Below are 14,454 nucleotides of genomic sequence, written 5' to 3' on the forward strand. Positions count from 1 at the left end.
ACTACTTGGAGCCTTCTCACTACTTTTGGTATGTAAATCTGTGTTAGGGTGGTGACGCCACCATGTCACAACATGTCTGAACAGTTTGTTGAAAAAAAACAGTTACAACTGAAGTTGTTGATTCCACTCAATAAATGTTTTGGAAGACTTTGGACTTTCTCTCTCAGGAGTATTGCTCAGAATTTGCCACAATACTAGTTAGAGCCTTGACAGAACACTGAAGAACTGTGCATGCTGGAAATCAGAAACAAAAATGAATCGCTGGAAAGCTCAGCAGGTCTAGCAGTATTTGTGGAGAGAAAAGAGTTCCTGTTTTGGGTCCAGGTGATCCTTCAGAATTGTTTGTTGCTGGGAAAGGTTGGTATATGTGCTTAAAAAAAAGGGTGGGGAAGGAGTAGGTGATAAGTGAAGATGGAATCCAGAGAGAAAGAGAGACTAGCAGTCGGGCAGACAAAGCAATGAATAGCTGTGAGATGGAACAGTTAGTGATTGACAATGAGTTACTTGTGGAAACAGCCCTTGTGGTGACGAGGCCTGGTGTGTGAGGGTGAGGACAAGGACATGAAGGTGCTCCAGTTGAAAACTTGTTAAACTTGATATTGAGTTGAGCAGGCATTTGAGTTCCCAAGTGGAAAATGAGGCGTTCTTCGAGCTTGTGCTGAGCTTTGCTGGAGCACTGCAGCAAACCTGAGACAGACACGTTGGCCAGCGAACACAGTTGTTAGTTGAAGTGGCAGATAACTAGAAAATCGGGGGGGTGGGGGAAAGAGTTTAATGGGCAGGTGTTACACCTTCTGTGATTGTATGGAAGGGGGTGTGGGGAGATATTGGGACTGAAGGAGTGGACCAAGATGTAAGCCTTACACAGGGTCCATTGTCAGGAGGACAAGAGAGGGGAGGGGAATGTGTCTAGTGATGGCATTCTACTGGAGGTGGTTGAAGTGTTGGCTGATGATCCTTTGGATGCTGGTGAACTGGTGGATGAGGGTGAGGGGGACGGGTGCTAGTGCTGGAAGGCAAGAGATGAAGTGAGGGCTGAAGGGCTGGAGATGTCAAACATGGCTGAGGGTCATGTCAACTATGGTGATGGGGAATCCTTGGTTGAGAAAGAAAGTAGACATTTCAGAAGTCCCCTTGCCAAAGCTAATATCATTGGAACAGGTGAGACAGAGGCACGAGGGGAATGGAATTGAGTTTTTACAGGAAAGAGTACGAGGACGTATAGTCGTGGCAACTGGAGTTGGTAGGATATTTGTAGGGGGTTGTTGTGGATATTAGCGGCCAGCCTACCCCCCGGAATCAAAATGGAACTGGCATGGAAGAAATCAACGTTGGACCAGGTGAAGGTGAGAACAGCATGGAATGGAAAGCGAAATTGATAAATTGAGTCATAGAGATGTATAGCCTGGAAACAGATCCTTCAGTCCAACTCTTCCATGCTGACCAGATATCCTAACCTAATCTAGTCCCATTTGCCAGCATTTGGCCCATATCCCTCCAAACCCTTCCGATTCATATACCCATCCAGGTGCCTTTTTAAATGTTGTTATTGTACCAACCTTCACTTCCTTTGGCAGTTCATTCTACGCATGCACCACCCTCTTGTGAAAAAGTTACCCTTGGGTCCCTTTTATATCTTTCCCCTCTCTCCCTAAACCTATGCTGTCTAGTTCTGGACTCACCTCAGAAGACATTGTCTATTTATTCTATCCATGCCCCCCATAATTTTGTAAACCTCTACAAGGTCACCCCTCAGCCTCCGCTCCAAGGAAAACAGCCTCAGCCTCTCCCTACAGCTCAAATCCTCTAACCCTGGAAACATCCTTGTAAATCTTTTCTGAACCCTTTCAAGTTTCACAACATCTTTCCAGTAGGGAGGAGACCAGAATTGCACACAATATTCCAACAGTGGCCTAACCAATGTCTTGTACAGCCACAACATGACCTCCCAACTCCTATGCTCAATGCTCTGACCAAGAAAGGAAAGCATACCAAACGCCTTCTTCACTATCCTATTTTCCAGCGACTCTACTTTCAAGGTGCTATGAACCTGCACTCCAAGGTCTTTGTTCAGCAACACTCTAGGACTTTATCGTTACGTGTATAAGTTATGCTCTGTCTTGCTTTTCCAAAATGCAGCACCTTTCATTTATCTAAATTAACTTCTATCTGCCACTTCTCAGCCCATTTGCCCACCTGATCAAGATCCTGTTGTACTCTGAGGTAAACCTCTTCACTGTCCACTGCACCTCCAATTTTGGTATCATCTGCAAACTTCCAAACTATACCTCCTATGTTCACATCCCAATCATTTACATATGCAGTGGACCCAGCACCGATCCTTGTGGCACACCACTGGTCACTGGCCTCCAGTCTGATAAGCAATCCTCCACCACCAACCTCTGTCTGCTATTTTTAAGCCAGGTCTGCATCCAAATAGCTTGTTCTCCCTGTATTCCATGAGATTGAATCATGCTAACAATTCTACCATGAGGAACCTATTCAAATGCCTTACTGAATTCCATATAGATCACGTGTACTGCTCTGCCCTTATCAATTGTCTTTATTACTTGTTTAAAAAAAAACTTAATCAAGTTCATGAGACATGATTTTCCACACTCAAAGCCGTGCTGACTATCCCTAATTAGTCGTTGACTTTCCAAGTACATGTAAATCCTGTCCCTCAGGGTTCCCTCCACCAACTTACTCACTGGTCTGTTGTTCCCTGGCTTTTCTTTACCACTTTTCTTAAATAGTGGCACATGTTGGGCAACCTCCAGTTTTCCAGCACCTCACCTGTAACTATAGATGATGGAAGATTTCTTTGCCTAAAGACATGTGTGAACCAATGGCTTTTTAGGATAATCACCTGTGATATAAGGCCGTATTCAACTCGCTTTTAACTCCAGTTGTTTATTGAAGTGAACTTTCATCTCCCATTGATTCAAATGCATTTCCTCAACCTGAGGTTCTGTTTGTTGCTGGTCGAATGATGTTGCTATAATGTTACCATCTCCCCAAGTATGATTGTGCTCAGGTTTATGAAGAACTAAGTAACATTGTTGAGACCTTTTTAATCAATCATGATACTTGCACCACTTGAATAAAGATTGTCAAATAAATCTGTTTTCTGCAAACATTTCTAAATATTTAAAGGTCAAATACAGTTAGTATATTAAATAAGAACATCTTAGCACTAGAGCATTGCAGTGATATTTAACTCTTCTTCAATTGTTACTCACCATGCTCATGCTTTCTGTTTAAAAATTCAATGCCTTTCAGCTGTTGAAAATTGGAGTTTGTCATTAATTTTCAACTGTGGTCAGGTCAAAGCTTTGTAAACTCCCAACATCTGTTAAAAGTTTAAGTTGAATGTGAAAACTTATTTCGAACATCATGTTCATGACTCCAGGCAGACTTGAGAATGTATATGGAACAAGTTTATGATACTCTTAATGCTATGGAATTAGTTTTAATTTTTTTTCACCTCTTGAATTGGTGAAGTATTCTCCTTTTTTAATTCTTTAATAGTGAAGTCCTTGGGCGAGAATAAAGATCTGATTGCTGATGCATGGAGTATGAATTGGTAAGAGAATGAAATGGATGAAAAGATTGACGCCACCAAATCTATTGTTTTCCTCCCTTTTTTTTCCCCTTTCTGACCAAGCTGTGCTGTTTTACCCTTTTGTAGATCTTGAAGTTCAGATTTTTCAACATGTGCTGTGAGATAGTCAGCTGCAGTTAATGTTCAGGAAGATTATTTGCTTCAAAGAAGTTTGTACTATAAATGTTGATTTTTCACATTGGTGCTTATTGGGGATGATGTCTGGTTCGCAGACATGAATTCGAATGTGGGTATCATATTCTCTAGCTGATTAAGCTGAGTTGGTGATCCTGCATCTCAACATTATTTAAGTGAGTTAGTTGATAGGGTTGGTCATTTGAAAAAAATGGATTGACTGTGTACTCTCGCAGCAGGAATACAAGTTGAAGCTGAGCTTTGCACTGATTGCATACTTTATTTCTTGTGTTAAGCGTACACCATATGGTCAAGGTCTTGCAGAGCTGATCTAAAATGAAAGTTGCATTATTTTGTATTGTTATACTGGGCAATTGAATAAAACCTACCTTCGCAACTACATATTCAAAAGTTCTTTGAAGCGGTGATTTAGTTTAATGAGTTAGTTTGAGGAGGCTTGTGACAATCTGATGTTGGAGATGAGGGTGACGTAGTACACAAATTGATCTTCAAAGACTAAGTGTGAGAAAAGTTGTAAAGTTAAGTCGATTGTCATAGCATGATGGAATGAGGCTGTGGAGGAATGGGAATTTGAGATTTTAAAATTTTAAATAATTATTTGGCTGAAATCCAATGTAGGTGAGCAAAAGTGCAGATAATTGTTTTCGACCAGTTGAGTTAATTAAAGATGAAAGACCAGCAAATACGTCAGTATAAATGACGAAAGCATGTTGAAAGTCAAGTTTAGGGTTGCTTGACAAAGGCTCAGTTTGCAAGACTTTGTTTACTGAACGTTCTTACCTGGTCAATGAGGTGCTGGAGGCAAGGGTAGTGGTTTAACAAGGTAAATAACATCCATTGTTTCATGCCAGTTAACGAGGTGAGGAACATCCATTGTGAAATGCTAGATGATGTAATCTTTACTGTTGATGTGCATTGATTGATTGATAGATTAGATTATTTACACTTGTGTGACCATTACAACATCGATGTTGCCTTATTTGGAATCTGCTCCCTATAAGTGACCATTTAATTCCTTAAGAATCTGCTGTTTGAGAAAAGACCAAGAACTCCTGTCTCTGTGCACATGAGTGATCGTTCTTTCTCTCCAGGGCCCGGAATAAAGCTGAAGAAGGTCGAGCCATACTGTGTCTTGAGTGTTTGCTCCGACTGAAACATGGATAGGGAAATGGGACGACAATGTTTAATGGTTAAAATGGATGCAAGACAAATGAAGGTAGAAATAGACCCTGAACAAAATTTAAAGAAGGCACAGTGGCTCAGTGGTTAGTACTGCTGCCCCAAAACGCCAGGGACCCAGGTTCGATTCCAGCCTCTGGCTGTGTGCAGTTTGCACATTCTCCATGTCTGCATGGATATCCTCTGTATGTTCTGGTTTCTTCAAAAAGTGCTCACGTCAGGTGAATTAGCCAAAGCTAAGTTGCCCATAGTGTTAGATGCATTAGTCAGCAGGAAATGGGTCTGGGTGAGTTACTCTTCAGAGGGTCAGTGTGGACTTGTTGGGCTGAAGGGCCTGTTTCCACACTCTGGGGAATCTAATCTAATTGAAAAAAGGTGGCAGTGTTTCTCTGTCTGGTTCAGTAGAAGTGAATGGCCGGGGAGAGGTAATGCTATTGATCTCAAATTTAGTATTTAGAGGTAGTTGGCAAAGATTTTCAGAAAAAACTAAATATTTAGTGTTTGTTTTAATAATGCATAACTTGTTGTACCTGACATTTTTTTGAGATGAATGGGCTATCTCTCCTGAAGAATCTCCAAGAAGGCATTTCAAACAGTGCAGGTCTTAAGATCTATTTTACTAAATGCATGAAGTAAAGGTGAATTTGCCATTGTTTTACCGGACCGTAGGGCTGCTCTCAAATGGTGATGGTTTAATCTGATGGCCACTGGACTTTGAGGTGAGGGTGAGATTGAGAAGGAGAGTCCTTCATGGTAACTTCAACTAGACTAGAATTGAGCCCGTGCTGTTGGTATCATTCTGCATTACAAACCAACTTTCCAGCCAACTGAAGTAACTACCCTCTTGGAGAAGCAGCTATGGGATCCCTGCTGCAGGTCTCAGCCAGCAGTATAGCCACTGGGAAGAGTCGCTGTACTTGTATTAGCTTCTGTAGCTGAATCTTAAGATTAAGCAATATCAAATGAGGTGTTTTTAGCACTGAATATCTATTTGTAATGAACATGCCAGCTTGGATTACACTGGCTATTTTAGAGTGAAACTTGAATTCTTCACTAAAGCTAGACATGTCTCCTATTTTGAGAGAAACTTCACAATCTTTTCAGTTTAAAACTGAATTTTAATGCACTAAGTAGTGTTTGTTGAGCAACAGTGTTTGAAATTAATATGTGCGTATTGCAATTGGGTGTGAATGATTTTTATGTTCTATTGAGATGTTGCAAACTGATAATTTTTTTAACAAAAACAAAATTCATGGAATATGGACGCCTATTGTCCACACCAATATGAAGTTGATTGTGCAGACTAAGAATTGTCTCCATTCTTTTATGTACTTGATGCCCAGTGTATTCTATCTTTTAATTTAGTCATGTTCTTTAGTTTTCGAAGACAATTCAGCCCATCGGGCCTGCTCTGCCATTTGACCCAGTAACCCTTGATCCCCTTACTAATTAAGAACCTATCTATCTCTGTCTTAAATGAACTTATTGACTGGTAATCCACAGCCTTCTGCAGCAATGACTCCTACAGATTCACCTCCCTCTGGCTGAATAAATTTCTCCTCCTGTTCATTCTAGAGGGTCGTCTCATCAATCTGAGGCTGTGCCCTCCGTATGTGGTGTCTCCAACTTGTGGAAACATCTTCCCCAAGTCCATTCCATCAAGGCTTCTTAGTATACTGTAAGTTTCAATCTGATCTCATCAAACACTGCCCCATATCCAATCCTTCTAAACTCCTTTTAAGTATAGACCCAGAGTCCTCAGCCACTCCTCATATGGCAAGCCCTTCATCATCTCTAGGATGATTCTTGTAAACCTCCTGTGCACTGTCTGGAATGCCAGGATGTTCATTCTTGGATACGGGGCCCAAAACTGCTCACAGACCAGATGCTCATACCGGTTGAGCAGTACCTTTTACTCTTGTACTCGAGCCCTCTAGAAATTATTGCTAATATTACATTTGTCTTTACTGCCAACTGAATCTGCATGTTAGCCATACAGCACTCTGACTCCCCAAACCCTTTCTGCTTCAGATTTCTGAAGCTTTTCCCCATTTTAGGAAAGATATAAAAGGGACCGAAGGGGCAACTTTTTCCACAGAGGGTGGTACATGTATGGAATGAGCTGCCAGAGGAAGTGGTGGAGGCTGGTACAGTTGCAACATTTACAAGGCATTTGGATGGGTATATGAATAGGAAGGTTTTAGAGGGATATTGGCCTGCTGCGAGCAGGTGGGACTAGATTGGTTTGGGATATCTGGTCGGCATGGACAGGTTGGACTGAAGGGTCTGTTTCCATGCTGTACATCTCTATGACTCTATTTTTCCTTTCAAACTGCATAAACTCCCATTTGCCCATTTTCTATTCCATCTGCCATTTCCTTGCCCTGTCTTCCAGCATGTCCAAGTCCACTGCAGTGTCCCAGCATCCTCAACACTATCTGCCTCTCCGATTATCTTTTGCTAATGTTGCAGGTGAGACAATTCCCTCTGTTCTTTCAGACAGATCGTTAGTGTATACTATGAATAGTTGTAAGCCTAACGCAGACCCCTGCCGAATTCCACTATAATTGGCTGCCGTCCAAAAAATAACCCTTTATACCCCATCTCTGCCTTCTGCCAATCCATGCGAGTATCTTGCCCCCAACACAATGGATTCTTATTTTATTTAGCACTATGTGCAGCATCTTGTCAAAGGAATTATAATGAGTTAAACAAATGGTTGTAAACTGAATGTGTTAAAGCCTTAGACTCTCTCTTCTATTTGATTCAGTGAGGCATGTTTTTATTTATCGCACCTAATTGTGATTTCATAGAACCTACTGCAAAACTTTCAAAGTTAATTTATTGACTGTCCTGTCCAATCCAATCAAATGTATTGGAAGTTTTTTATGCATGTGTTCTTCATTGCCTTTCCTTTGAAAGGAAAAGGATTGGCAACAGCAAGACAGTGTCACTTCAACACATCTTAAATTGCAGCTCCTATTTTGTTTGTAATGGTGCTTTTGAAATGTTAACTTGGGTTAGATTGTCACTCCAAAGACTCTGCAGCATTTGCATATGATACAGATAGGGTTAGCTGATAGGATGCTGTAAGATATTGCACAATAGCATTGAGGTAAAATTATTTCAATAAATATGGTTGCTAAGATTGAAACCTGTGACTTTAGGTGGGCACTCCACAAGATCCTAAAATGTTCTTGCTTATCTTCACCCAAGCATGGATGGTATTATCAAATTGGGTGAAGTATAATGCAATCTCCAACATTCATCATTTTAGAGCCATGACTGTTTACAACATAATGTATGATACTAAGAACTCTGCAATATTTTGTGTTGTATTCCCTACCAATTTGTTTATTCGAGCTACATAGTGTCTGAGCTGGGTTCTGACTTTACCATGGTTTTTTTTTGAATTTCATTTGGTCCAGAAGTATTAAATGAATGTCAGGAATAGGGGAGGTTTATAATGGGGATCAAAAAGGCATAGTTTGGTTATGTTCCAAAAATGTTGGGGAACATAGGGTATCTCAGCGGATGAACTGAAGGAAATTTCTGTTAGCAGGGGAAATTGAGATTAAAGACTGATTTTAGTCCTCGTCCGAAAATCTGTTTCCCAGAATACTTGAAGTGGCCCTCAAAATAGTAGATGCATTGATGGTCATCTTTCAAGATCCTACAGATCCTGAGACGTTTCATAGCGTGGATGGTAGCTAATGTTATCCCATTTTTAAAAAGGGGGTAGTGGAAATTAGGGAACCTTAGACTGGTTGGCCGGTAGTGGGGAAAATGTTCAAGTCCATTATAGAAGATTAATAGCAGAACGCTACTTAGTTTGGACAAAGTCAGCATGGATTTAAGAAAGAAAATCATGCTTGATAAATCTAGTGGAATCTTTTGAGGATGCAACCAGGAGTTTGGATTAGGGAGAGCCAGTAGATGTGGGTTACTTAGACTTTCACAAGGTTTTTGATAAAGTGTCATGTGCTATGAAGTTGAATGCGTGTATTATCACTTTGAGAGAGTGAATGCTGTTCTGAACTGAGCTTACAAGCACCTGTGTATATGACTAGATGGCTGTCCCAGAGTGTATTGGAAAGTTGAAAATATGTAACATTTGGCTATGAAATGGATACCTGAGGTCGTTGTTGTTTTGACAACGATTCAAATTTAACCAATCCATTTAAATTATGCCCCAGGCTACTAAAACCCGATTTGAGTTTGAATTTATTATGTTGCCAACATTGACCCAATGAGACGATCTGCTGTTGGAGATATGAAAATGCAGATATTTTTGAAAATTGAAGAGAGCAACTATCATTGAGATAAATGGAGGGAGAGCTAACATCTTCAAGAAATTAGGAAGCACTCTCTATCAAAGGTGCCTTTTTCATATGAAACATACTTGCAGTAAAAAGAAGGAAGATGACCCAGGGAGTTCCTCAGCTGGAAGAAGAAAAACACGACAACAGCGGCTGTGTGTTTTGAAATTAAGTTATGTAATTTTCATAAGAATCTTATTGGAACACTGTTTTTGTAAAGTTGGTGGCAGGTAGTAAATAGTTAAGACAAAGAGAGGCTTAGAGTTGTGAATAGTTCTTTAATGTTCACTTTCAGTTAAAACATAAGTTGATATTTTCTTTAAATAGTGAAATTTGGGAGTTCTCTGTCACTCATTTTAACAAATTGCAAGGTGAGGTGAGTTTTTCCTGTGCTTGGTTTAATTAACAAAGGGTTTCACTTCTGTGTTGTAACACATGAGCATGTAAAGTTTTAAGGTGCAGGGATTGGGGTCGTCTGGTTGACAGACAGGAAACAAAAATTAGCAATGAGCTGGTCTTGTTCTGAGTGACAGGCAATGATCAGTGAAGTACTGTGGTTTTTGCAGATGACACCAAGCTGGATGGGTGGTTGAGGTGGTGAGGATTGTGCGAAGATTCTTCAGTGTGGTTTGTAGAAGTTTAGTGATTGGGCAAATGCTTGGTACATGAAGTAACCCTGACCCTATCCACTTTGGTAGCAAAAACAGGAAGGCAGATTAATATCTGAATTGCAATAGATTTGAAAGGGGGGAGGTGTGCACATAGTCATGATGTGGAGGAGCCGATGATGGACTGGGGTGGACAAAGTTAAAAATCTCTCAACACCAGGTTATAGTACAACAGGTTTATTTGGAAACACTAGCTTTCGGAGCACCAATTTTCAAGTGGTTATGGAGTAGGACCATAAGACACAGAATTTATAGCAAAAGGTTAGTGTTATGCAAGTAAAATTATACATGTAACAAATCTCTATTGTTGTTAAGTCTCCCATCCTTTAGAATGGGTTTCAAGTTTGGGTTCATTAAGACTTAAATCCCAGAACTACTTTTAAGTCATGTTCTCAAGATAAGTTAAGGCTTTATTTTTTAAAAAAAGGTGCCATCTCAGCTCAGATAATGCCTTTAAAGGTCAGAATCTGACCTCACACCTTTTTAAGGCATTGTCTGAGCTCAGATGGCACCTTTTTTTGTTTTTGCAAAACCTTAACTTATCACTGATAAGGTGATCAACTCTGTTATTTCTCAGTTCCACCCAAATAACTTTCCTGAATGTATTCCCAGGAATATCCTCCCTAAATACAGCCGTAATGTTATCCTGAATCAAAAATGCAGCTCCCCCTTCTCTGTTGGCTGATAATCCTCCAGAGCATTAAACTGCCAGTCGTGTCCATCCCTGAGCTACGTCTCTGTAATTGCTTTGATATCCCTGTTCCATGTTCCCAACCATGCCCTGAGTTCATCTTGCTTAGCCTGTTGTATTAAAATAAATGCAGTTTAATTTATTAGTTATACCTCCTTCTGTACTTTGTTCCTGCCTGCTCTGTCTATTTGATGTACTTTTTTTTTCCCCCAACTGTACCAGTGTCAGACTGATCACGTTCCTCACTGTCTGCCTGAGTTGCTCCTCCCTATTTTACTAGTTTAAATCCTCCCGAGCAGCTCTGGCATATCTCCCTGCCAGTATACTAGTCCCTTTCCAGTTTGGGTATAATCCATCATCCTTGTACGGGTCACTTCTACCTGAAAACTTTTCGATGATCCCAGGTGGTGAGGAAGATCATTTGGAATCTCTGTTTTCATAACAACAGGATTTGAGTCCAGCAGCAAGAATATCTTCCTGCTGTTGTATAGGGCCTTGGTGAGATTACACCTGGAGTATTTGTGTGTAGTTTTGGTTGTCTTATCTGAGGATTGTAAGAGTGGAAAAAATGTTTGCCAGACTGATTCCAGAGATGGCAGTACTGAAGTATGAAGAGAGACTGGATCAGTGCAGGCTGTATTCATTAGAGTTTAGAAGAATGAGAAGGGATTCCACGGGTCATTCTCTAGGAATAGACAGTGTACATTTTGGAGGGATGTTGCCAGTGACCAGGGAATCCAGAGCCTGGGTTCACTGGCTAATGATATAGGATAGGCTATTTAGTCCTAGAGAAGAAATTTCTTCACCCAGAGTTTTTGGTTGAGAGGGTAGGGGAAGAAAGTGAGAACAGGGCACCAAGTTGGATGATAAGCCATAATTTTGTTGAATGGCAGGCTTGATAAGCCAAACAACCTACTCTCTCTGTTTCTGAAACCTCTTTTATAAAGTTAATTCACTGCTTCACTATAACTGCTTAGAGAATGCCCAAGTCAAGTAATTTCTAAGGAAAGCAATCATATTTGTGATCCATTGGCACATTAATCCTTTCTCTCTTTTTCTCTATCTAGTCAGTTTGACTTGTTTGTTTTCAGCAATTGCTTAATTTATTACAGATTGTGGAACTGTTACTTCTACTTGTATATTATGAATCTGCTGATTAGTTTTGTTTCTAATTTCGCAGATGATCATGAAGATGAAGATGCCATTGTCAACAGAATTTCGTATGTACTAGAAATTCTAAAAAATCTTCCCTTCGCTATGTTTTTGTTTTAGCTGTGGTGAGGCTAAGTGTGCTAGATTGACACAAGGACTCTGTGTTGTGCTGTGATTTAGTAGACAGTTCTGCTCTTCAACTCAATGGCATTGAATTAAGTTATAAATCAACTTCCCTTAGGACAAAAACAACTCGTGCAGAGCAACTCAAATAGCTGCCCAAAAAAATCTTCAAATCAGCTTGTAGAGTAAATGCTCTAACAGAAGAGAGTGATGTGTGTTAGTGATAAGTATGTAGCTAGATGTATTTGAAAATTTTTCTTTATACCATAAATCATACACATGGACCCAGACAAACTCAACATTTAAAATTTCTGCACAATCCTCTCCTCTAAAAATCTATATCTCCAAATTCTGGCCTCTTATCCAATCTGATCTCTCTGTGCCTGCAACATTGATTGATCTGCCAAGATCCCACGCTTGCTAATTCACTCACTTTATATCTGAAAAAAAGAATAAACTTACACTTTGGGTCATCCAAATAAATGCAATTGTGCTTAAAAGGAGATGTTGGCCAGTTTGTACTTGGCCATTTCTTTCAAATAGTAATGACTAGGACATAAGCTTTTAGGTGTTGGTTGAGAGATGAGCATTGACCAGGCATGCAACTCCTGCTCTTTTGGGTTGTTCTTTTGATATAAAACCGTGTTCTTTTGTTATGAAAGGTCAAAAAGTCGATAAACTTGGTGTCCAGCACTTCCTTGGACTGTGCTGGTGTGCATATCCGCTTTAGACCCAAAGCTTCCAAGAGTACCCCTCACACCTACTTTATTAGCCTAGGTATGTCCTGCATTTTTGGGCCGAACATTCATTGAAGTTCAAAGTTTGGGAGAAGATTTGTAGCTCAGGTGCTCGTTGTGTTTCTGCTTGCCGAGCTGGGAATTTGTGTTGCAAACGTTTCGTCCCCTGTTTAGGTGATATCCTCAGTGCTTGGGAGCCTCCTGTGAAGCACCAACTAGCCACGAATTGACACGACCAGCTAATCCTTAGTAGCCACACAAGCAGATGACAAGCAACATGAATTCAACTGGGACAAAACTACTATTATAGGGCAAGCCAAACAGAGAACAGCCAGAGAATTCCTAGAGGCATGGCACTCATCCACATATTCTATCAACAAACACATTGACCTGGACCCAATATACCGGCCACTGCAGCGGACAGCTGGAACTGACGACCGGAAGCGTCATAGACAGGCCACTATAAATGCCGGAGGCAACATCACAGAAGCGCTTCACAGGAGGCTCCCAAGCACTAAAGATGTCACCTAGATAGGGGACGAAATGTTTGCAACACAAATTCCCAGCTCGGCGAACAGAACCACAACATCCATTGAAGTTTCAGAAATACGCTGTGGAACTTTGAATTCAGCTGGACGATCAGATAGTTGGGGGAAGCTGTTTGACCTTTGCAAATACATCACCTTGCACCTCCTCTAGGTTGGATTTCATTTACAACTTTTCTGCCCACCTGATCAGTACTTTAGGATTCCCATGACTTGTTTATCGTTCCCTTGGTTTGTACACTGAATTTCTCTGAAACATCACATGCTCATTTTTGTATTCTAGCATTGTTAAGATGCAGGTGAGGATTCCAGCTATCTTTATAACGATTTTAGAGTGAGGGAGTAAAAACAAGCAAAACTTTAGAAACTCATCACAAAGTTTGCTTTGTTTACATCTGAGCTCTTTCCTGTTTGCTTGGATTCACCTCATTTGCAAATGGAGGACAAGAATCTGAAAACTCACGAGTGTTTAGAGATTGCTGACCAGAACTGTGGGATTTGATTTAGGAGATATGTGCTATGTGTTCCTCTGTAAATAAGTGTGTGAAGGATGGTTCAAGTTCTAGCCTTCACCTGAGAAGAATGTAGCAGCAGAGTGCAGTCACCTAAAGATGAAGGTTGGAAGCTGTGAAATTTAGACCATATACTGCAACCTTTATAGCCATTGTGAAAAATGCCAGAAAACAATAAGTTGTCTGGATATGATTATTGTCTGTTCTTGGAGCCTGAAGCAAATGCAAAGAATCAGAGTGAAAGAGTGAGGTAATAGCCGTACCAAAGAGACCAAGATCAAACCTCTGCATTGTCCTTCAGAAATTAAGTTTTTTTTTGTTGTTTGGTGAGTTGGATGCTGTCAATTGATAGTGATTATTCTGAGAGTTCTTTGAAGGTTGAGAAGGTTGATGTGTTAAATACTTAAAATGTATCGTCACACTCTGACAGACTTTGGAAAAGACACAGCCCCTCCATACAAGGAGTCAGAGTCATACACCAGTGAAACAGACCCTTTGGTTCAACCAATCCACACCAACCATGCTCCCAAACTAAACTAGTCCCACCAGTCTGCACTTGGCCCATATCCCTGCAAACCTTTCCTATTTATGAACTTCTTCAAATGTCTTCTGAACATTGTAACTGTGCCTGCACCACCACTTTGTCTGGCAATTCATTCAACGCATGAACCACTCTGTGTAAAAACATTGCCCCCATGTGTCCTTTTTAAAATCCTTTTATTCTCTCCTTAAAAATATGCCCCCGAGTTTTGAACTTCTCCACTTTAA

The 14,454-nt window shown here is 40.5% G+C and overlaps 1 protein-coding gene across 3 annotated transcripts in view; it reads left to right on the forward strand.

Moving 5' to 3' along the window:
- The window catches only part of lmbr1 (limb development membrane protein 1), a 262,815-nt gene that overhangs the window by 25,969 nt on the left and 222,392 nt on the right, over positions 1-14,454 (forward strand). For 2 of the 3 annotated variants that reach the window (XM_072576218.1, XM_072576217.1), the window contains exon 3: positions 11,798-11,837. The exons of the other annotated variant lie outside the window; for it this stretch is intronic. In XM_072576218.1, coding sequence (XP_072432319.1) covers positions 11,798-11,837 — 40 coding nt within the window. The remainder of the gene's footprint in view (positions 1-11,797; positions 11,838-14,454) is intronic. 3 annotated transcript variants of the gene reach the window in all.

The sequence above is a fragment of the Chiloscyllium punctatum genome, chromosome 8 (genome assembly GCF_047496795.1).
Source record: "Chiloscyllium punctatum isolate Juve2018m chromosome 8, sChiPun1.3, whole genome shotgun sequence".
Classification (NCBI taxonomy): Eukaryota; Metazoa; Chordata; class Chondrichthyes; order Orectolobiformes; family Hemiscylliidae; genus Chiloscyllium; species Chiloscyllium punctatum.